Genomic DNA, 23,840 nt, shown 5'->3' with positions numbered 1-23,840 from the left:
ATAAATACTAAATTAATGATGATAATAATAGTGAGAATAATAAAAGTGGTGATATGGACTGCGGTATATGTAATAAAATTAATAGTGATACTGAAGATAGTGATTACAATTATCAAATGATAATAATCTTGTATTTTAATGGCAATAAAACGGCCTTCACGGAATTCAACTACGTTTCCCACAATACCATTCTGTAAAATGACGTCATAAGAAAGTGCCCATAACCTTGTGCTGTGTCTGCTAATATGCTGCAGGTTCTCCTGGAGAGAGTTTCAGTTTAGGAAAAAAGTATAAACGTTTTGTTTAGCGTAAATTAATTTAAAATGAGCAAATATGTCTTGCCAGTTTCTGTCTTTGGAACTGTTATTGGATGTGCAGTCTTACTCAAGTGAGTAGTTCTAAATGAGCGCTACATACTTTTTACTGCATTGTAGCCTGAATTATATCAGTCTAGTCGTCTGTCATGTGAATATTTTCATCAAATACGGGCTGTATGTTTATTTATATAACCGTCATTTATTCTGTCTGTTTCTTTTAAATATGTTAATTATATCTAATTAAAAAAAAGTTCTTCTCCTGGGTTGCATACTTTCTCTGTTGACTATACAGTGAGATGGGATACACTCTATTCAAGTTGCATCAATTGCAGATAGCTCAGATGGAAGGATAGACAATTTACAGTCGTTAAGAAATTAATATTCATCTTTTTGAAAAATGAAAGGCAGCCTTAAAGTAGAACAACCTCACACAGGAAGGCAGGAGCTGAGATATAACCTCAGAAATCTACTAACTCCTCGTCCACACTAACAGAATCCTGCTACATACTGTTATGTTTGTTGTAACAAATGTGTCAACATGAAATTTTAATTTCATTCCTTTTTGCAGGAACCACGTGACCGGCGGTCGCTGTCCTAGCAAGGCCAAGCTAAATGGGAAGACTGTGATTATAACGGGAGCCAACACAGGCATCGGCAAAGAGACTGCACGAGAACTGGCTCTGAGAGGTGTGGAAATGTTATAATGTCCATGAACGTTTGTTCATTCATTTGCTGCCAACCCGCCCACTTCAAATGGATTGGACTTTTAGCGCCGTCAATAGCAGCCAATGAATTAACAAAGAAAATACAAATATATCATTCATTACCATTACTATCAAGAGTAGTCAAATTTACACTATGACAACCATTTTTGTGTTGTCATGTGTCTTTTCATCTGTCTTGTTTAGCTGCTTGGACACGGAGAATGTGAATCTGAGTGTCCTTATGGTCTGAACAGTTTTAATATATCACATGGGAGTTTGATATACCGTATTTTCCGCACTATAAGGCGCAAAGGCGTATAAGGCGCACTTCCATTGTGGATGTTCATTATGTTTTATTTATTAGGAGAAAGCAGCGAGCACGAAGGTGTTTCGGGGTGACAGAAAGGAAAGAAGCAGACAGAAGAGAAGATGAACAAACAACAAGAAGAAATACATTGTTACACACCTATGTTGCCTATGAACATAGTCGTGCCATCATTGGCTAATTATATATACCCAAGTACACCATTTGCAGGAAATGGGGCGCGGGACCGCTCCGTAGAGCTGCTATTTTCAAAAACTTTAAAATTCAAATATTTTCAAAACCAAAGCCGCTAGCGTCCTTAAAGTAAAACAGGCACCTCACTTAGGCATATATGAGTCTCCATGAGCAGCGGTATCAAAAAATTCAAAGTCTTTCCCTAATAAAATCCACAATTTTCTTTTTTTACACAAGTGTAACAAAACTTTAAAATGACTTTAAAATTCTCAGATTTTACTACAAATGCAGAGATAATCACCTATATTTTCAGGATCAAAAGCAATATTTAACATATCATATAAGTTTTTGCCCAAAATAGCAACTTAAATCTTTATTTAGTGCAATTTTGACATTAGTTTACAACAGCTAATATATCACTCAATTTTCACACCAGAAACTTAATACTTGAGGAAAGCATCTTAATTTTACTCAACAAAAGCAAATTTTGCATTTTTCTATCTACAATTGCAACTTATTTAGGTTAAATTCTGATGTCACTATCGCCTCAGCACGTCTTGCCGGCTGTCTGGCCCTCGTTGTTTTTAGATTTAAATGTTACATAAAATAAAAAAACGTGAAAGCCCGAAAAAATTTATATGGACATGGAAACGTCTAAATTACTAGTTCTTTGCCCCCCCCCCCCCCCCCCCCCCCAAAAAAAAACAGGCAGTTGGCCGAAAATTACCTGATAATTTGGATGTAAAGGTACGCTATTGTGTATGGATACAAAATCCAACATGGCAGCAATCGCTAAACAAAGAACTGAAAATTGAAAGGTTGAAAAATTTTGTAAATAAATGCATAAATCCCGGAATTTCTATATATACTTTATTCTATATTCTTTGGTAAAAGCCCCCCCAAAAAATAAAATAAAAACGGGCAGTTTTCATTCGTTTTACATAAATATTTCAAGCTTAAGTTAAGCAAATTTTGTTCCGCTCATTTCATTTTTTCACAACGTTTGAAAGTGCGTGAATGGTGCTATTTTATATAATAATTACCTTGGATCCTGGACTAAATCACACACGAGACACTCCTGCTTGTATGCACTAAAACCTATGTCCTGTTTCCACCTCAATCCGGCGTTAGAACGCAGTGTGTGTTTGAGTTTATCGCAGTGAAAACTCCAGGATGCTCTGCCTGGCCCAGCCCCCTACGGGAAGCCGTGGCGCACTGTGGGAGCTGTTTCGTCAACTGATAGTGAAGTCTATGGGGGAGGAGAGTGTAAAGAAGATGTGATTAGGTGGAAAAATGGAAATGCTGTGCGGTGGCCCCCTAGGGCAACATGACAACAAATTTCTGGTGGCCTGTGTTAGTGCTAAAACAAATAACTAAGTATCAATACTTTTGCAATGAAATATATCCAGATACGACATTTCAGTATTAATACTTTTCTAAACATTTGAGATTACTATTTGAGCTTTTGGAAATAGGACTGAATTTCATTAAGGGGATAAATAATGTATCTATCTGGGTTTCACGCTTGCAGAAAGAACACAAACATTTGAAGTCAGACATAAAGAGGCTGTGTTGTTCAGGAGATAGTTTTGTTTTTGTTTGATCCCCAAAATAATCCTCAAGTAGATGAGTTGGGAAACGGCAATTTGTCATTTGTTAACCGCATCTAAAATTGCATTCCTTTTTTCATCACAAAGGGGGAAGGATCATTATGGGATGTCGAGACATGGAGAAGTGCGAGGCGGCTGCCAAAGAAATCCGGGGTAACACTCTGAATCCTCATGTTTATGCCTGCCGCCTTGACTTGGCCTCCATGAAATCCATACGAGAATTCGCCGAAAGGATCAAAGAAAGTGAGTTCATTAAAAAAAGATTATCACATTCTTGTTTATTGAATATATGGAAGAAGTAACACTTCTTTGAAAATTGTATTATTGCTTTACAGAGGAGCAGCGTGTGGATGTGCTTATTAACAATGCGGGGGTCATGAGATGTCCTGCTTGGAAAACAGAGGATGGGTTTGACATGCAATTTGGAGTTAACCACTTAGGTACATGTAGAATTTGTTTTTCTTACCAAAATCAAATGGGATGGAGCTTAATTTTAAAGGACAAGCATTGCATAATAGAAAAATGAATGGAAATGACTTGGTAGTAGTCCAAGTTAGGCACGGTGAGGGTGTATATTATTTTATTCAACACCTATTTGAATATTTCTCTATGAGAAATGACTAATACTTCCTACTTTCTGCCTCCAGGCCACTTCTTATTGACTAATCTTCTGCTGGAGAAGTTAAAAGAATGCGCCCCCAGCAGAGTGATTAACTTAGCCTCGCTCGCCCACATTGTTGGGGAGATGGACTTTGAGGACCTGAACTGGGAAAGGAAAAAGTTTAATACCAAGCAAGCGTACTGTCAGAGCAAGCTTGCCAATGTTCTGTTCACCAGGGAGCTGGCCAAGCGTTTACAAGGCGAGTTGAGTGGCATGTGTAGGAGGAACTACAGCTTTTATTGTTATCTTGAATCTAGATATATGAGCGATGAGCTAAAATTAGGCTGTCTCTTCTTAAGTTATTTTGTGGAAATAATGAAGAATAATTTGAGTCAAAGTATTTTTACGCAAAGAAAGAATACGGAGGTTTGAAGCTGAAAAGTTAATTTTATCAACATTGTTTGTTCTTGTTTGAAAAAGGCACAGGAGTCACGGTGAATGCTGTGCACCCCGGCGTTGTTTCCACAGAACTTGGAAGGCACACTGGTCTCCACCAATCTAAAATCTCCTCCACTGTGCTTAGTGAGTACTGTAGAATTATTGAAAATGAAAAACATATTTCATTTTTAAAGTTTTATCAATCTAGACATCATAAAGAAATCTTACCAGAGAGTGGTAACTGGAAAATAATACAAATAAACAACATATATTTGTTGCCTTTGTTAAATAAAAGGTACAGTGGTATCTCGACTTACGACATTAATTGGTTCTGGAAGTAACCCGAGAATTTCTTAAGTAGAGACCCGTTTTACATGTAAATGCCCTAATCTGTTCTGAGCACTACTGACACGCCACATTAAATTTTGTAATCGGGGTTAAACCTGAATAAAACAGTCAAACACATTTGAATCATTCCATATAACTAACCTAACCTTTGATCTATGTAATAAAATAGATAATAAAACAAAATGCAAAGAAAAAAAATTGTGCTGTCAAATTTATCGCATTAACGGGCGGTAATTAATTTTTTAAATTAATCACGTTAAAACAAGGGCTGTCAAACGACTGAAATTTTTAATCGGGTTAATCACAGCTTAAAAATTAATTAATCGTAATTAATCACAATTCAAACCATCTCTAAAATATGCCATATTTTTCTGTAAATTATTGTTGGAATGGAAAGATAAGACACAAGACGGACATAAACATTCAACATACTGTACATTAGTACTGTATATGTTTATTATAACAATAAATCCACAAGATGGCATTAACTTTGTTAACATTCTTTCTGTAAAAGGGATCCACGGATAGAAAGGCTTGTAGTTCTTAAAAGATAAATGTTAATAATAAATTGTTGACCTCGCCGAGCGGGGTCGTCACAGCCGTTCTTCCACAGTGTCTTTAAGTACCTAAGATAGTGATACTTAAGAAGTATGAATGAATGAATGCCAGTTCTCTTTGCATTGAGCGCTTTTCTTTTTGTTAACATTTTTTTGAGATAGGAATATTATTTTTGTTGTGCTTTCACTAAATGATACTGTACCTGTAGCAACTTAACTGTTCTGCCCAAATGCATGATGGGAAGTTGGGCAACCATGACTGTCAGCAGTGGCTGCAAATGGTATACAGTATGTTCTGCGTTGTGATTAACTAAGCGTGTTAAGAAAAAGATCGTCTCCTGTGAGAGATAGGAATATTATTTTTGTTGTGCTTTCACTAAATGATATTGTAGTGACTTAACTGTTCCACCTGAAATCATGATGGAAAGTTGGGCAACCATGACTGTCAGTAGTGGCTGCAAATGGTCTACAGTATGTTCTGCATTGTGTTCAATTAAGCGTGTTAAGAAAAAGATCGTCTCCTGTCATTCTTTCCCATGAGCTGGCAAAGCTTAAGCCATTAAAAGGCATGAACCAACGTCAATGAACGAATGCCTTTTCGCTGTCAATGTCCTAAAACAACGTCATTGTAAACTGTTTGAGGCAACGCATGAACAGGTCATTCCGTGCATGCGTTAATTGCGTAAAAAAAATTAACGTGATTAATTAACAAAATTAATTACCGCCCGTTAACTCGATAAATTTGAGAGCCCTAGATTTAACGCATGCACGGAATGACCCGCTCATGCATTGCCTCAAACAGATTACAATGACGCCGTTTTTGCACATCGAGAGCTAAAAGGCAGTGAAATGCAAGTGGACACAGGTGTTCATTGGACCACGCCTTTTATTGGCATAAGCTTTGGCAAACATGACAATTATGGCGAGTGATGTGGGGAAGAATGACAGGAGATCATCTTTTTCTTAACACGCTTTAATGCACACAACGCTGAACATATACCATTTGCAGCCACCACTGACAGTCACGGTTGCTTAACTTCCCATCATGCTTTTGGGCGGAACAGTTAAGTTGCTACAGTATCATTTAGTGAAAGCACAACAAAAATAATATTCCTATCTCTCAAAAAAATAATGTTCACAAAAAGAAAAGCCCTCAATGCAAAGAGAACTGGCATTCCCCATCAAAATAGCTATGCAAAATACACATACAACTTACTCAGACTTTGCCTTGGCTAAATTTCTAATTAATTTAAAACTCGCCATTGACACCTTGTGGTGTATTTCAATCACTACCTTATTTAATTAAAGACACTGTGGAAGAATGGCAGGAAGCCCATGTGACATCCCGCTCGGCGACGTCAACAATGGCGAGCTATTAGTTTATTTTTTGATCGAAAATTTTACAAATGTTTTTAAAACGAAAACATTAAGAGGGGTATTTAATATAAAATTTCTATAACTTGTACTCACAGTTATCTTTTAAGAACTCCCAAGTCTTTCTATCCGTGGATCCCTTTAACAGAGAGAATGTTAATAATGTTAATGCCATCTTGTGGATTTATTGTTATAATAAACAAATACAGTACTTATGTACAGTATGTTGAATGTATATGTCCATCTTGTGGCTTATCTTTCGATTCCAACAATAATTTACAGAAATATATGGCATATTTTAGAGATGGTTTGAATTGCGATTAATTACGATTAGAGCTGAAACGAAAACTCGAGCAGCTCGAGTTTAAAAACTGATCCGAGTAATTTTATTCACCTCGAGTAATCGTTTAATTTTGACAGCTCTAAGCATCACGTTCTGCTCGGACTACTTTTAATGCGGGACAACGTGCTGATGTCACGTGCGTAGAGAAAGAAGCAATACATTTTTTTTAAAAAACTTACTGCAGCCGACAGCCGCTACAAACGAAGCCGACGTTGCTAAAAACTAGCCCGCATGATGCTACGGTGGTAGCAGGTAGCGTCTGATGCATCTCATAGAGATCACATGTATGTTGAACTAGATGCGAGACGACAGAGTCAGTGGCGTTGGTAAACAGCCGCCATCTTAAAGCAGTAGAGCGCTAAGCGCTAATAAAGAGCGCTAAGCGCTAATAAATAAGATTAACGTTACTGTTACTCGCTCACGTAATGTTAGCCCTGCGGAGGGCTAGGTTTCTATTAATTATGACCACTGTTGATGCCTGGCTAACGTGTCTTACATACAGAGGCTTTAAAATAACATAGCGCTGAGGAGTGATGAGGGTGTAAAATAAAAACTTAATAATGCTAACAATCAATTTTTCCTCAGTAGTCATTGCTGGATAAAACACCAAGTAGCACTGGTCCCTAATGTCCTCCAATACAGCCTGTATCATACATTTATTTTTAACACTGCAAAAACTTAAAATCCTATCAGGACTTACAGTTTAAAGTAACTTAAAACTTAACTAGAACTTAAAAATAGCTTGACACAAATAGAAACTCAATTGAAACACGTGGGGAAAAAAATTCTAACTTTTAAGTGATGTATGCTATCAAGCGTAATGGCGTTTTTAGGTAGAAATATATATATATGTATAAGATCTAAAGGTTTATTTGAGTGAAAGCAGTGAGATCGTTTTTTTTTATTTTTTTTTATTCTATTTGCATCTGAGATGCAATTGTTGGCTGTTTTCAACAATCTACATCGAAAATAAAGACATTGATTGACTGAAAATGGTTCAATATTAGATGAAATGTCTTGTTTTCTCATGTATATTTATAATTGCTCTTCACCTAAAAATATATGTTTTATCCGATTAATCGATAGAATTTTCAGTCGATTACTCGATTACTAAAATATTCGATAGCTGCAGCCCTAATTACAATTAATTAATTTTTAAGCTGTGATTAACTCGATTAAAAATTTTCAGTATTTGACAGCCCTAAAAAAATATATCTTACCTTTCGAGTGAGGCAATGTCCTCTTTCACGAGATCGATGGTGCCTATCACCTATTTCATTCTTCGTGACACAAAAACGCAAGGAAACCTATGCTCTAATGTGCCACTAATGTAATGAACCGTCTTTGGGCTTTAAAAAAGTCTTCAGGAGACAAAAAAACGAGGAACATTGTGCTCATTTGGCCCAGACGTCGACCCGCAATAGCAACAATAACACCGTCACGCTTGTGCACGTCATCATATTGCGGGACCCAAATTGAAACATCGTCAACAAAAGGCCAATAGGAGAGTCAAATCCCATTACAGAGGCATGATGGGAAATATTATGACTAATAGGGCAGCAGGATCTCATGGCGCGACATTTAAAAGCACGAAGTACATATGGATCTTTTGCAGTATTGTATTTTTGCCTCTGGTAACCTGAATTTTTTTTCTCAACAAGAGGCAATATTATCCCGTTTAAATGTGTCGTAACCTGAAAAATAAACAATTGTAGAGACGTTCGTAAGTAGAGCTAACACTGCAATTTATTCTACTTTGGAATAAGGCTATTATTGTTGTTATTATTTTAAATTATTCTCATTCCTCATTTAGCTCATTGGGATAAGCATTCACAGCCAGTCCTCCCAGTTTATTGCTGTCAATGGCATGCAGTGATATACTACATAAAAAACATCAACTTCAGGGTGTTGCTTGGCTCCGCAACCACTTTTTGTTCATTTTAATTAAATTGATTTAGTTTTTATTAGCATTATATTACTTTATAAATTTACACATAATTATAAAAAATCATAATAAAATACAATAATTAATAGAAAGATGAAGAAAATAATGATAACTGCTAATATATATATTTTTACAGCCAAAAATAGTCACATAACCTATAAGGGTTAAAGGTCTTAAGTGTCCATTTTTGACACTTAAAGCGCTCAATTAGAAATACAGAACAGATCAGACGTTACTTTGCCGCTTCCATGCTGTACACGGCTACCAGATGCTCTCCATTTACAGTTCCAATCAACGTGACCCTAATCAAACCGTTGGAACACACTACAAAATTCAGGCCTCTCCTGTGTTTCCCAGGTCCATTTTTTTCCCTGTTGGTAAAGAACCCAGAGCTGGGGGCCCAGCCCAGCATCTACCTGGCAGTGGCTGAAGAGCTGGAGGGGGTGACGGGACGCTACTATGATGTACTGACAGAAAAGGAGCCAGCTCCCCAAGCCATGGATGAGGAGGCAGCTGGAAGGCTGTGGGAGATGAGCAGCAGGCTGGTGGGTCTGAAGGAAGACAACGCACAACCTCGTGAGTCCGGCCAAGCCGACTTGCCAACACAAAGACAGCAGACACATGGACAGAGCCCAGGACCAGTTGGTCAAGCTGTGGGGTTGTAGCATGTCTGTTCTACTGTCTTGAACTGGCAATGAGAAAAAACTACAGTCGTGCATTGGCTTGCAAATGTATTTGTTCTGTGAACATGTTCCTAACTTAAGACACATACTGTACCCAAAAGTTGATGTTTTTAAAATGCTGGAATAAAATCATCCACAAGCTTTTTATTATTGATTTTTTTTTAATTATATGAAGTGTTTTAGATCATAGATTGTGATGTTTTATCTTTTAAGCAATAAATACAAGCAGTTATAAACATTTTAATGGGAGGCAATAGAAGGTCTTGGTCCTGAAGGAAGTTTTTGTTCTGTAATGTTTTTCTTTTAAAACAAAATCTAACAAATGAGTTGAATCATGTACAAACACGCCAAAGTTGGGGGAATCCAATTGTTTACTGAGCTTGCAAAATATCCGCAGGGTAGCCAGAGTCTTTGTATCCAAAATCCCTTGAAGAGATTTGAATGTGTTATGTATGCTCGTTTAAAGATATGCTGGGGCAGAAAGGAACATTTAATTGCACAGAAGTACACAGTAATGTCGTTTGCTTTGCCTACTGAGCGATTCTCAAACTAGGGTTTCCAGAACCCTCAGGGTCCGAGAGCAATCCATATCTTAATTTGCAATTGTACTAACAATAATAAAATTAAAACTTCAAAATTTCTTTACTCTAGAATTAATTTGTCATGACATGATAGCTTCTTTTTCTCAAGAAAAAAAAAAAAAACTGAAAATGACAACTTTAATTCCTGCAGCATTTAGAGGTGCACAAGTTATGAATGTGAAGGGGCCCTTGGAAAAGACTTTTCCCCTCCAAGAGCCATTTAGAACAGAGTTTTAAGTTCAGTTTAAGAATTTCAACTGCTAGCCCTCTACCTAATGAGATGAGAAACTGGTTTGCTCAGTGGAAGCTTGACTCGCACTGGATATGAGGAAGCACAACAGATTCAAACAGAAACAAAACCGGTCAGCATGGACTCAAATCTTGGTCTACTTTTAAAACATACTTTAAAAATGTGACAAAATCTGAAAAATTCACTTAGTCATTAGCTTTCTAGTTTAGATATATCAGGTTTAGATTTTTTTTTTTTTTTTTTTTAATTGCTTTGTTATCTAATCTCTTATGTGTTCTCTGAATGCACATGTGAAACTCGTGGGGTTCGGTACCTTTAGCAAGGGTAAGCACTACTGATTTAGAAATAAAATAAATCCTTGTCTCACCGTCGACAAAGGGCGTTTGCATTATAAGTATGCGTTGTGTTGAGCTGTAGCGCCATCTAGAGTTCATACTCTCCTCTCTGAAACATTCCCACCAATTTACAGTAGAAAAGTTTTAAACTACTAACCTGTCCTAATGATTTTTGTCCACTACACTCCCTGAAAAAACAGACTCCTGCATGAGCAAATTAAGAGTTAACTTTTCCAGAGTAAATGCAAGAGACGGTAGTGTTCAGATTAAAGTTAAAATATTTGTAATAGTATATTGATTAGAGCGCACCACTTCCCATTCACAAAATTATACATTAGAGTAAATAAGTAATTTTCTGATAAAATACGAAAAACGGCCGCAGTATTTTGACACGTTACTACAAAACTCTGTTTCCCATAATGCACCGCAAACAGCCGTCAGAAAACTAGCGTCCAAGGTACAAAACAACTATTGCAACTTATCAGGACTACGGGCAAAAGCTCTCTTTTAGTCTTTTCTCGACTTTTTGTTGTGAAATTGTTGGTAAAGGGTTGTTTTTGGGCGCTTTACGCTTTTTTTCTTCGACAGGTAAGAAAACAGCCGTAGCTCTGATTGACTTTCATTGCATAGCACAGCACCAATGCTAGCACAAAGTATGCATCTACATGCGATAAGTGTTAAAGTTAAGCGTTACTAATGCGCTTTGTTCAGAACAAAATGACTGTTTAGTTGGCCTTTAAAATTTTTTTTGCAAAAGATATTAGCTGAGCTTAATTTAGTGAAATGTTGTTTTCTGTTTTTGTTGGAAAAAAATGTCATTTCTTTTTCTAGTCCTTTAATTATGATGTATTTATCGAGTCTATAATTGCAATGAAACAATACGACGATAGGATCTGAGATTTTGCAGTATGTTATCAATGGCTCTTGAAGTTTAAAACAGCATTTTATTAAGTAGGCTCAATTTTATATTGATTGCAAGCAGTTTGTAAGAAAACGGGGATTTTATGATCACCCTATAGTTCATGCTGGAGTTCATCGTGTAATGATATTGTGTGCACTTTACGTGCAGCTGTGGCATGTGGTATTGAGTCATTTTCAACTTTCTTTACAAGAATGGAAGAACCACAGCGAGTATGTGATCTGTTACCCGAAGATGTTGCTTCAGATGACTGCCTGACTTCCTACACTCACATCTACAGCCCAGACTTACTCAAGTAAGTATTCGACTAACACAGGATTGAATATTGAATTAAAGCAACTATATTTTTAAGACATTTTGGTTGTTGATAACAGGAAGTGACTTTAATGTATTTTTCAGAGATCAGGTTGCATTTATCACAGGTGGTGGATCAGGAATTGGACTACGAATAGCAGAAATATTCATGAGGTGAGTAAAATAATAATGAACCTGACCTCTCTGGAAGCAGCATTATCTGAATAATCATTTGGCAAACATGAGTATAATAAGGAAGTTTGACTTTGAGTTGAAACACTGAAATATAGGAACTTTGCAATTTAAAACAGCATGATTATAAGTTACTTTTTTGTGTTCAGGCATGGCTGTGACACGGTGATTGCCAGCAGGAACAAAGACAAGCTCACAGAGGTTTTAATTGTCTTCTGCTAATCTTTTGGCAAAATGTCGGCATGGGTTGATGGTTGTTTCATGTCTCCTTCAGGCGGCGAAAAAGCTGTCTGCTGTTTCAGGACGTCGCTGCCTCCCGTTGTGCTTGGACGTGAGGAAACCTGAGAGTATTTCTGCGGCTGTAGATGAGACCCTTAAAGAACTCGGCCGCATAGACATTCTTGTTAACAGTAAGTATGATAACCAAAGTGGGGATATTTGAAGCAATAACAGGTTTCCATAATGGAAAGGCAGATCACTTATAGATGATGTTATTTAAAAAAAATAAAATTAAAAAAAAAAAACATAGTAAATAATAATAATTTAAAATTTTTTTAGATTTAATGGTATTATTCATGATTACTTAAACCATAAATAATGTACTGTAATTTTTTTTTTTTTTTAATCAAATCTTTGTATTTACAGTAACAAACCAAATTTAATATGTTGTTGAAAATGTTAAATGTACATATATACAGTGGGGAGAACAAGTATTTGATACACTGCCAATGGCAGTGTATCAAATACTTGTTCTCCCCACTGTATATATCTATTTTATTTTTATTTATTTTTTAAATTATTTTTGGTATTTTGAATTAACCATTTTTACATAATTCATTTGAATAATGCTAAAATAATTGGTCATTACAATACATGAAGCAGCTGGGATTGGTTCCAGCCACCCCGTGACCCTAGTGAGGATAAGCGGCTTGGTAAATGAATGAATACATGAAGCAATTATCTCATACAAAATGTCATGTTGAATTTAAAAAAAAAAAATAGTATTGGGTCATTTAAAAAGTATGTAAAATTTGCCAAATTGTTTATTTTAATAAGAAAACGTTTTTGTTAAAAAACCTTATAAATGCCATTATTATGTATTAAGCACATATTTTATTAAATACATTTAAGAATTTTTTAAAAAATGCATGACATTTTTTACGCAACTTTTAAATTGGAAAATGTAGTTGATTAAATATTTCATTTTTACAATTCTTAAATTATTAAAATAGTTTATATAAGATCTGGGTATAATAATATTTTTCAATTATTAATGAATTATTTAATTTTACGAATGAATACAAAATGCATACAGTATAAACTAAATAATAATATTAACCATTTCTAGAAGAAAAAATAAGCTGATTAATACGACAAATATTATAGGATTCTTGATCTGATAAATGTTGGTGAAAGCATGCAGATGGACCTGGAACAAAGATCAAAAGTAAAAGACTGGCTTAATCATCAACTTTTAGGTTTCTCAGCTCTTCAACACAAGATTGTGTCACTTTATACGCATCATCACTGCAATGTCAGTGATGTAAAACAAAATAACCATTGTGGCATTTATTGTCAGATGCTGCTGGAAATTTCCTCTGTCCTGCCACGGCTCTTTCTTTCAACGCCTTCAAGACAGTAATGGAGATCGACACCATGGGAACATTCAACACTAGCAAAGTTGTATATGACAAGTGGTTCAAGGTACAGTTAATATCTATGCATCCACATATCCCCTGTGATAACCAGGTACACAGAAATACGAGTGTGTACTACCTAATATATGCAAACTGCAGTTACGGGACACCATAATTAAATGGATTTTGATTTTCAGGATCGTGGAGGCAACATCGTCAACATCTCAGCAACACTTGGTTACAAGGGACAGGCCCTCCAGGTGCATGCTGGATCTGCTAAGGCTGCAAATGGTAAGATTTTTCTATATATTTCAATTTATCACAGAAGATTAGGACTGCAGCTATCGATTATTTTAGTAGTCGTATAAGCTATCAGCTGCTTAGTTCAAATAATCAAATAATCGGATTAGGAACATTTAATGCATTGCAGAATAAATTTTAGGAGATTTAAAAGAAAAACTTGCTAAGATTGGACTTTCAAAGAGCATTAAATGCGAATAGAAAATAAAATTCCCGAGTGTTTCTTGCACTTTCATTTGAAAAATGAATTAAAATGCCTGAGGTTAGCCTCAAAGGGCATAAAAAAAATCAATAAATGAGGCTCTAAGTACAACGAGAGAACAACTGGTATGGCAAAAGTCCGCTAGCTCAAATGCTATAAAATGCTAACGTTTTTATTAGGGCTGTCAAAATTATCACTTTAACGGGCGGTAATTAATTTTTTAGATTAATCACATTAAAATATTTGACGCATTTAACCCACATGCCCCGCTCAAACAGATTAAATTGACAGCACAGTGTCATGTCCATTTGTTACTTGTGTTTTTGGTGTTTTTGTTGCCCTCTGCTGGCGCTTGGGTGTGACTGATCTTATGGGTTTCAGCACCATGAGCATTGTGTAATTATTGACATCAACAATGGCGAGCTACTAGTTTATTTTTTGTTTGAAAATTTTACAGATTTTATTAAAATGAAAACATTAAGAGGGGTTTTAACATAAAATTTCTATAGCTTGTACTAACATTTATCTTTTAAGAACTACAAGTCTTTCTATCCATAGATCGCTTTAACAGAATGTTTATAATGTTAATGCCATCTTGTTGATTTATTGTTATAATAAACAAATACAATACTTATGTACAGTATGTTGAATGTATATATCCGTCTTGTGTCTTATCTTTCCATTCCAACAATAATTTACAAAAAAATATGGCATATTTTATAGATGGTTTGAATTGCGATTAATTACGATTAATTAATTTTTAAGCTGTGATTAACTCGATTAAAAATTTTAATCGTTTGATAGCCCTAGTTTTTATACAATGCTTTTGACAAATTGTTCAAACACATATTCCCACATAAAAAAAAAAAAAAAAAAAAAAAAAAAGGCTAAATATACTGTACCTATAAACTAAATTGCGAATGCATAAAAAAACATATTAGCGCAAACAAAAACTTACCTTATGTTAGTCTTGAAGGAATCCGACCTTTTAGCCAGACTGCCGGAATCACGCCAGCCGAACCGCCGGACCCACGCTGGCGCAGCTCCAACGACACGGGCCTGCGAAATTCGGACAACTCGGCCAAAAGGCCAAATACCGCGCGCTCACCTTAGTCTTAACCCCTTGTACTGACTCCATTTTGAAAGCTGGAAAAGGCTTCGAAACACAAGTTGACAATTTATACAGGTAGACCGCGATCAAACGGCAAGGCAAAACAGCTACAGAGACCCAGGCGAGGAGGCAGACTGGTTCCAGGGTCGCCATATCACAAGTCAACAAAAGATTTCCGTGAAGAAATGACAACTATTAGTTAAACATTCAATCTTTTTGAAGGCTCTCGCGGGGCGGGCTTTGGGCAGGAAGAAGGGTGTGTTTGGGTCTTTTTCTGTGAGGATTTGGGCGGTCAAGTTTGTGTGTCACCGTTGCTGGGTCATGGTTAATGAGGCAACTGAGGTGGGAGCTCGGCACGCCTCACCCTCTGAGAGGCGCCGAGCTATCAAACTGAGTTCTTTTTGTTATTAGGTGTTGTGGTATTAGTACAGGACGTACCGCCATTTGTCCTGGACTGGTATAAAGAGCTAATTGTGGGATTTGGTGTTTCAGACGTGGGCTTGTAGATGTCTTGCCTATCACCTGGTAGTCAGCGTCAATCTTGCTCAGTCAGCTGCATGATGCACGCGTTGGGCTTCCGTGGTCAGAAGGCGTCATGTATCGCTTATGCCCTATGTCAAATATAGTCTGCTTGTTTTCCTTAAACTATGATATACATGCTATTTTTTATATTGGGTACGTTACAGTAATACAAACAGTCAAACGGTAAATACGAGAAAAGATACTATTCCTTCAGTCTTAACAGGGAGCAGCTGGATTCAGCCATGTTAAAGGAGTTATGTCATATTCACTGTTGCCATCAATAAAAGTAATGCAAACACTTTCAAAACGTACTATTACAACGCCACTCTAATTAAACGAATACACGGAGCAGCAAAATTTGATTCAAAGCCTTTTTTCTACTCGACTTTGTCCGAATATCTAGATGCCATGACCAAGCACCTGGCTGTGGAGTGGGGACCCAGTGGGGTCAGAGTAAACGCCGTGGCTCCTGGGCCTATTTCTGGTACCGAGGGATTCCGCAGACTGGGTAAAGATTCTGCATCATCCTGCATATTAAAGAAGTTTCTAAAGCTTGGTGGTATACCCTTAAAAAAGTTTTTTTTTTTTTTGGTTTTCTTTTTTTCGGTGGGGGAATCCTCTAAGGTGGACCTAAAGGGGAGGCTGCGGGTCTGTTCCAGTCTATCCCATTGCAGAGAGCAGGCAACAAGACCGAAATGGCCCACTGCACTCTTTTCTTAGCCAGCCGGGCCTCATCGTATGTAACCGGAGCCATCCTGGTGGCTGATGGTGGATCTTGGCTGACCTCCGCTAATGATGTCTCCAGGCTGATGGGTATAGCCTCCTCTAAATCCGCTAAACTCTGAGCAGGGGCTCTCCTGTCCTCCTCCTGACCCAGGTGTGTAGGAGGAGGTGGAGCTTTTCTAACAGCATGAATAGAAGGCAGAAATATTTTCTTTTTATCTCACTTTATATTTCAAAAGCCTTACATTCAATAGTGCTTCCCAACCTGTAATGAACCAAGGCACAGGCTATTTATACGTTTTGTCATTTAGTAGAAGAACATTCAATTGTTCTCCCTGTCACAATACATTGTGTGCATGAATAGATCTACATTTTACATGTATTTTTTTTTTCTCATCTTTTCAGGTTATTGGGCGTCCGAAAAGAGAGACAAGTAAAAATCACCAGAACAATAACATAGCTGCATTGCTGTAACACTACAGCAACAAGTACAGTATTTGTTTCAGGCTACAGATTTGTAGGTTGATACATAGTAACTGTTATCAGTTATACAATGTGGCAGGAAATGAAAGTTTTCCAGACACTCATTCCTGATGCAAATATTGCTAAGATTTTCATAAACTAGGAGCACTTTGTATTTTCAAATTTCAGTTTTGTCAATGTGCATATTATGAGCACTTGTGGTATCACATTTCATTTTTAGTCCAACCCATTAATAAAACTTTATTAATGCAATTTAATGCCATATTGGAGTAATATTCAGTTTTATCAGCTTTATCTCAGAGATCCATCAAATGTTCCCTATGGAATTTCTTAATTGATCTAAAAAATATATAGGGCGGAAAACACCGAGGTGACTCTAAGTTCGCCTCTGAGACCCCCAATTTGGCCAAATTTCAAGTTTGTCCTAGATGCATGTGTGATACATCATTGAAAAGCTTAAAATCTCAATTTTCTGGGGGAAGGACATTTTTAAACATGAGGGCATTCATTTTTTTTTTTTTTTTTTTTTTTTTTTAACCCCTAAACCTAACTCGAGGTGAGAGCATGAGAGACATAATTAAAGACACCATGATTTTAACGAGATATTATCGCATACTTACCTTTTTTCGATCCAAAAACTCAATGTAGCATGTCTCACCGAGTGTCAAGACTTTTGGGGGATTTTTGGGGGGAACACAGTAATACAACAAGGGTCGCAATGGAGAAATCTCAGACATCAAGGAGTGGTCGAGATTTTCTTTTTCAAATATTTACCCTTTAAAATGTTTTTTTTTTTTTTTTCTTTTTCCTTGTTTGGTTCGATTATCATCTAAAATATCGGGGAAAATGGGACAGTAACAACAAAACAATTAAGCGATAGTTATGAGGTAGATATCTGTGACCTATTTACACAATTGTTTTTCATTTTCACGTAATTTGTTTAAAAGTTAGAAATATGCGAGTGAATAATTTTATAAAGTTTTTATTTTTAGACTAAATCTAAGCTAAAAATCATAGACGTTTCGAATTGTAAATTACCTTGTTTTTGTGGCTGGGTTGAAACAATAGCGGTTGTGCGGTGTCTGTAAACACGGGTCTCCAGGGTAAAATGGACAAATTAAAAATAGTTTGGTAGCTTAATGCGCCATGAAACTGCTATGGCAGCATATAAACATATTGTTCTATCAAACACAACAGTTCTTTTGGCTTAAAATACAGCAGTCAATTTTAAAGAGGGATGCAAGAGCAGAAACTGCTTTTTCAGACGTGTCTGTGTTTTCCGCCTTACTAGTCCTTCTCAAAAAATTAGCACATTGTGATAAAGTTCATTTTTTTCTGTAATGTACTGATAAACATTAGACTTTCATATATTTTAGATTCATTACACACAACTGAAGTAGTTCAAGCCTTTTATTGTTTTAATATTGATGATTTTGGCAAAAAAGTCAAGAAAAACCAAAAATCCCTATCTCAAAAAATTAGCATATCATGAAAAGGTACTCTAAAGAAGCTACTAACCTAATCATCTGAATCAACGAATTAACTCAAAACCCCTGCGAAAGATTCCTGAGGCTTTTAAAAACTCCCAGCTTGGTTCATTACTCATAACCGCAATCATGGGCAAGACTGCCGACCTGACTGCTATCCAGAAGGCCATCATTGACACCCTCAAGCAAGGGGCAAAGACACAGAAATACATTTCTGAGCGAATAGGCTGTTCCCAGAGTGCTGTATCAAGGCACCTCAGTGGGAAGTCTGTGGGAAGGAAAAAGTGTGGCAGGAAACACGGCACAACCAGAAGAGGTGACTGCAGCCTGAGAACGATTGTGGAGAAGGGCTGATTCCTGATCTTGGGGGACCTGCAGAAACAGTGGACTGATTCTGGAGTAGAAACATCCAGAGCCACTGTGCACAGGCGTGTGCTGGAAATAGGCTACAGGTGCCGCATTCCCCAGGTCAAGCCACTTTTGAATCTGAAACAGCGGCAGAAGCGCCTGACCTAGGGTACAGAGAAGCAGCACTGGACTGTTGCTCAGTGGTCCAACGTACTTTTTTCAGATGAAAGCAAATTTTGCATGTCATTCGGAAATCAAGGTGCCAGAGTTTGGAGGAAGACTGGGGAGAAGGAAATGCCAAAATGCGTGAAGTCCAGTACCCACAGTCAGTGATGGTCTGGGGTGCCATGTCAGCTGCTGGTGTTGTTGGTCTACTGTGTTTTATCAAGGGCAGGGTCAATGCAACTAGCTATCAGGAGATTTATGAGCACTTCATGCTTCCATCTGCTGAAAAGCTTTATGGAGATGAAGATTTCATTTTTCAGCACGACCTGGCACCTGCTCACAGTGCCAAAACCACTGGTAAATGGTTTAATGACCGTGGCATTACTGTGCTCTGTTGGCCTGCCAACCCTCCTGACCTGAACCCCATAGAGAATCTGTGGGATATTGTGAAGAGGAAGTTGGGAGACACCAGACCCACCATTGTGGATGAGCTTAAGGCCGCTATCGAAGCATCCTTGGCCTCCATAACACCTCAGCAGTGCCACAGCAGATTGCCTCCATGCCACGCTGCATTGTCATTTCTGCAAAAGGATTCCTGACCAAGTATTGAGTGCATAGCTGATATAAATAAGTGAAGGTTGACTTTTTTTGTCTTAAAAAACACTTTTTTTGTATTGGTCGGATGAAATATGCTAATTTTTTGAGATGGCATTTTTCGGTTTTTCTTGATTTTTTTTTTTTGCCAAAATCCTCAATATTAAAACAATAAAAGGCTTGAACTACTTCAATTGCGTGTAATGAATCTAAAATATATGAAAGTCTAATGTTTATCAGTACATTACAGAAAATAATTAACCTTATCACAATATGCTATTTTTTGAGAAGGACTATATTATTTGATCATCTATAAATGCCAGTGGCTTATAGTGACAGGTGGGGGGGTCATTGCAGTATCTCAACCAAACAGGCTCAAGATTTCCCTCTTTATTTCTGAGTAAATTAATACGAGATAAATATGTCATTATATCCTTTTTTTTTTTTTTAACATGCATTTTAGTGGTATGCGTTGAGATATTTCGTAAACAAGTGCCAAAGTTCTAAAAGTTGGGATTCACTGCACTGAAAAGACTCAAGTAAAAGATAGCTCAAAACGAAGAATCAGTACCCGTGTATGCCATATCGGGGCGCTGTAGCACAGTTGTAAAATCTTCACGTGAAATTGCTTTGAAATCTACTTTTTTTATGCAAAAAAAATTTGATTGATTGTTCTCGGAGAAGTTAGCGTTCTAAAAAATGTTAAATAGTGAAGTGTTGGTTGGGGGCGTCCTGTACTCAGAAAAAGCAATACGTTGCCACATTTTCACCGCTTGACAATAACTTAACGGTGTTACAGTGTATTTAAAGCGTAAGACAACCTAGTATAAATGACATTAATACAAAAGACGATTGCTCAATACACATATATATACATCATTTTACTTACCTATAAAGGGTTGAAGTGTTAATGTGCTCGTCACAAAGTCACATTTTTCAGGCACATTCAAACAAAGAGTGCTAATGGATTTGTAAACATGGCATGGATTAAAGTAACTTGAATGTAGTTGTACATTTCTTTCATTATTGTTATTATTTTTTAGAATATCCACCTAGAGAATTGACATTGCGGGGTTTTGTACGCTTGCGTGAAACGTCAGCGCATGTCTGCAGCCACAGGAGGAGGATGACGAAGAGGAAGAGGAGGAGTAGGGCTGGGATGCTGATGCGAGAGGGAACTCGTACGTGACAGCGTCGGCGGTCAAACGATGGGAAATCTCGCCATTTAATCCTGTATTTTTGTTTCATCGGAACAAGAAGACATCTTCGTGGAAAGATTTGTTTGGGGGTGTGAATCAGCCGATTTGTCACGGTTGCCTGTTGGCCTTCTGGAGCATTGATACAGGTGGATTTCCGCCGGAGGAAAAAAACAACCAAACGCCGAATGTACATATCCACGACGGCTACGTACGCGAATCTACTGACATTGACGGTGACCTATTTTTTTCTAAGTGATTTTTCCAAGGAATTGGATAGCGGACGGAGGGTTTGGCCTGGTAGTGAGCTAATAGGCTAATTTGGGCTAGCTCGACAACTAGCCAATGACGAGGAGGTGGTGGGATGCTTAAAAGGAGGAGTTAATCGTAGTTTTTTTCCTACTTCGCGCAGGATAAGTGCTTGACAATCTTGTAACAATGGTAGGAAAACGCCAACGCGGCCAAATGTTTCTGACTTAACCGGTTGTGTTGTTTCCCCTTACTCTCTCAAGGGGATACGAAATAATCGATTGAGTTAGTGTTGACAAGACACTTGTTATAACTCGATTTTTTTGGGGTTCGGTAGCATGAATTTATTATTCATGTCAGCTTCCCGATTTGAACTTTAAACGATGCTTAGGACGAGACAGCGAGATTTGGGGAAAGTCATGAGTGGACCTGCCATGCCCGAAATGCACCAAGTGAGTCAACTCGATTTTAAGTTGTGAAGATTTAGATATGGCTTAGACGTCAAATTCCAATACAAAATGAGTGCGATATTAGCTAATATCTGTGTTGGCTGTGCTTGTCAACCTGTCAAGTTAAAAAACATTGTAAAACGTGTATTCACTTAACAGTTACCCACGCAACACTGACGCAAATGTTGTGTTTAACCCGTGTTTTTCGTTATTTAAAGTACTGCATTTCAATTTGGTTTCAACCTAAAGCACCAGTAGTCACAGTAAATGGAACCCACGGTGGTTTCTAGCCCTTTGGGGCATACGCAAACGTTTCCTCTTGGATTTCTCACCCTAGATTCAAACAATGGAGGTGTGCTGTGTCAGAACAATAGTGGCCAGACAGGTTTGCGTTTTGGCGACCCCACTATGACGTCGCAACAAAGTGAAATGGATGAAGTCTACCAGGAAGCACCGGTGGAGTTGGACAAACTTTTGTACATATCCGATTATCCGTGTGGAGATTTGTTTTTCGAAGAGCGACAACACACTCCTTCTGAAATGTCACCTCAGTCGGAAAGAAACAAGGAACCAGATGAAAACACTGACTTCATGCTTTCCTGGCTTTTTTCACCCAACCTTACTGATGTGGTCGGGAAAAACTTTGCATTTGACGAGGCCAACCTCAATGGACAGACTGAGCTAATAATCAACAGTAGCGCGACGGTACTGTGTACACAATCTAAGTGGAATCCTGAATCAAACCCGACAGATTCACTTATTTCAATAGACCTGCCCGCAATTGATCAGGATACTGTTGCCTCAGAGTCGTTTAGTGAGTCACATGGTGTCAGCGAAGGACTGGTACACCTGTCACAGGAGGAGCATGGCAGTGTGACAGCGTCACATGAAACTGGAGACAAAGGTTTATTCCCTGATCAAGTGACAGCTTTGTCAGTAAACAGTAGCTCGATTCCACTAGGGCTACCTGAGAACAGTCTACCACTAAACCACAGCAGAACACCTGAAGGATCTTTGTTGGATTTAGTGGGTCCAGAACTGGATAACGGCCCGGTTCTTTGTCCTGATAATCCAAAAGGTGCACTGTTGGATCTAACCCAGGATTCCAATGTGGAACATGTTGCCCTTACAGAATTCAGGACTTTAGAGCAACCAGATGAGAGGGACTCATCTCCTGTGATTTTGTCGAGGACAGGTCCACTGTCTGATAATGCCTTGGTCCAAGGTGATCTCAGCTGTGGGAGCGTCTCTGTGGAAAGTACTTCAAATGATTTGATGGAAAGCCCATTATGCTCTGTGGTTGAGCATCAAGCCAGCGAAGCAATGGCTTTGGATTTTTGTTTGACCACTGACAGCGTCCACAGTGATGAAACATGGATCTTAAAGACGGAGGGAGTACACGGTGAAGTTCCTTCTGATGTGGCGCCAGACCAAAGGGAAGAGGAACAGGCGCCTCCTGTTAACCATCGCCAAGATTTTAATGTTTTGGAGTTGAACGGTATTAATGAAAACAGTAGATGGACAAGTGAGCAAAATGTGGAAACCGTTTCCCTCTCTAAGATGGTGGGAGATGACTCACTGCCAATTGTTTCAGTTGTGAACACGAGCGAGAAAGATGCCTCCCCTTTAAAAACTGTATTCGATGCTTTAGACCAGGACGGTGACGGCTTTGTTCGCATTGAGGAGTTTATGGAGTTTGCTGCTGCCTATGGTGCTGATCAGGTAAGATGTTTTTGTGAACTCGCTTCTAAAACTTGCATGTACACCAATACTCACTAAAAACTAAAGCAGACCACAAAAGTAAAATAAATTCAAAAACGAAAAACATCAAAGGTGATGCCATAGTGTGCTGTAAATGGTTTGTTGCACAAGATACAAAGTGTTGGAAAGTTATTTAAATCAAATAAAGTAAATAAGGGTTTACTCAACATATTGGTCTACCTTGAAGATCAGTTACACATTAAGTGATTGCAGATCACTTTTAGTATTGTTTTAACACGCATTAACAGACTCAACCTTGGTTTCAGGTCTTTAGAAAGTAGTTTTATCGTTTTCAAAGAATTTAATGTATTTAATTTGATGACATTAATAAAAAAATGTCAGCGAATTTAAATAATCAAATTTTAGCCAATCAGATTTCAGCCTGTATATGCTGCCATATCAATCCAATGTATCAAGGGCCTTAGTGATCAGTAGTACTGGGTCATGTGAACTTGATCTGTATTGGCAAAAAGTGTTCTCTAACCATTTAGATTTGAAATTCCCGTCAGAGCCATTGCCAAGCTTGTCCAAAATAATTTGCTGATTAGTTGTGTCAGAACAAGCGAAAGACTCTTTAACAAGCTGCTCAGTACACATAATATTTTAATATTCAACCTTTCTGG

The 23,840-nt window shown here is 37.7% G+C and overlaps 3 protein-coding genes across 7 annotated transcripts in view; all 3 read left to right on the top strand.

Moving 5' to 3' along the window:
- The first annotated feature begins 213 nt into the window (after positions 1-213).
- Positions 214-9,564, top strand: LOC130909480 (retinol dehydrogenase 13-like). Its single transcript, XM_057826025.1, has 7 exons — positions 214-388; positions 886-1,004; positions 3,218-3,373; positions 3,466-3,570; positions 3,778-3,990; positions 4,212-4,313; positions 9,094-9,564. The coding sequence occupies exons 1-7, from the start codon at positions 324-326 to the stop codon at positions 9,399-9,401; spliced, it is 1,068 nt and encodes a 355-aa protein (XP_057682008.1). The 5' UTR covers positions 214-323; the 3' UTR covers positions 9,402-9,564.
- A 1,420-nt stretch (positions 9,565-10,984) lies between these two features.
- On the top strand, positions 10,985-18,259 carry decr2 (2,4-dienoyl CoA reductase 2, peroxisomal). 3 transcript variants are annotated; one of them, XM_057825224.1, is made up of 10 exons: positions 10,985-11,042; positions 11,698-11,799; positions 11,904-11,972; positions 12,140-12,191; positions 12,265-12,400; positions 13,570-13,694; positions 13,825-13,918; positions 16,166-16,270; positions 16,387-16,639; positions 16,891-18,259. In XM_057825224.1, the coding sequence occupies exons 2-9, from the start codon at positions 11,699-11,701 to the stop codon at positions 16,605-16,607; spliced, it is 903 nt and encodes a 300-aa protein (XP_057681207.1). In that variant the 5' UTR covers positions 10,985-11,042; position 11,698; the 3' UTR covers positions 16,608-16,639; positions 16,891-18,259. The 3 variants fall into 3 exon arrangements, with proteins under 3 accessions (XP_057681207.1, XP_057681206.1, XP_057681205.1); XM_057825223.1 differs by having other exon boundaries at positions 11,013-11,173; positions 16,387-16,575; XM_057825222.1 differs by having other exon boundaries at positions 11,013-11,173; positions 16,891-18,258.
- A 2,426-nt stretch (positions 18,260-20,685) lies between these two features.
- rab11fip3 (RAB11 family interacting protein 3 (class II)) overlaps positions 20,686-23,840 on the top strand; it is a 52,861-nt gene continuing 49,706 nt past the window's right edge. For 2 of the 3 annotated variants that reach the window (XM_057826070.1, XM_057826069.1), the window contains exon 1: positions 20,686-23,178. In XM_057826070.1, the coding sequence (XP_057682053.1) occupies positions 21,724-23,178 (1,455 nt within the window). In that variant the 5' untranslated portion in view covers positions 20,686-21,723. The remainder of the gene's footprint in view (positions 23,179-23,840) is intronic. The other variant, XM_057826071.1, reaches the window with a different exon arrangement.

This window comes from Corythoichthys intestinalis, chromosome 21 (assembly GCF_030265065.1).
Source record: "Corythoichthys intestinalis isolate RoL2023-P3 chromosome 21, ASM3026506v1, whole genome shotgun sequence".
Taxonomy (NCBI): domain Eukaryota; kingdom Metazoa; phylum Chordata; class Actinopteri; order Syngnathiformes; family Syngnathidae; genus Corythoichthys; species Corythoichthys intestinalis.
Note: the sequence above shows the minus strand (reverse complement) of the source record. Positions and strands in the feature narration are given on the sequence as shown.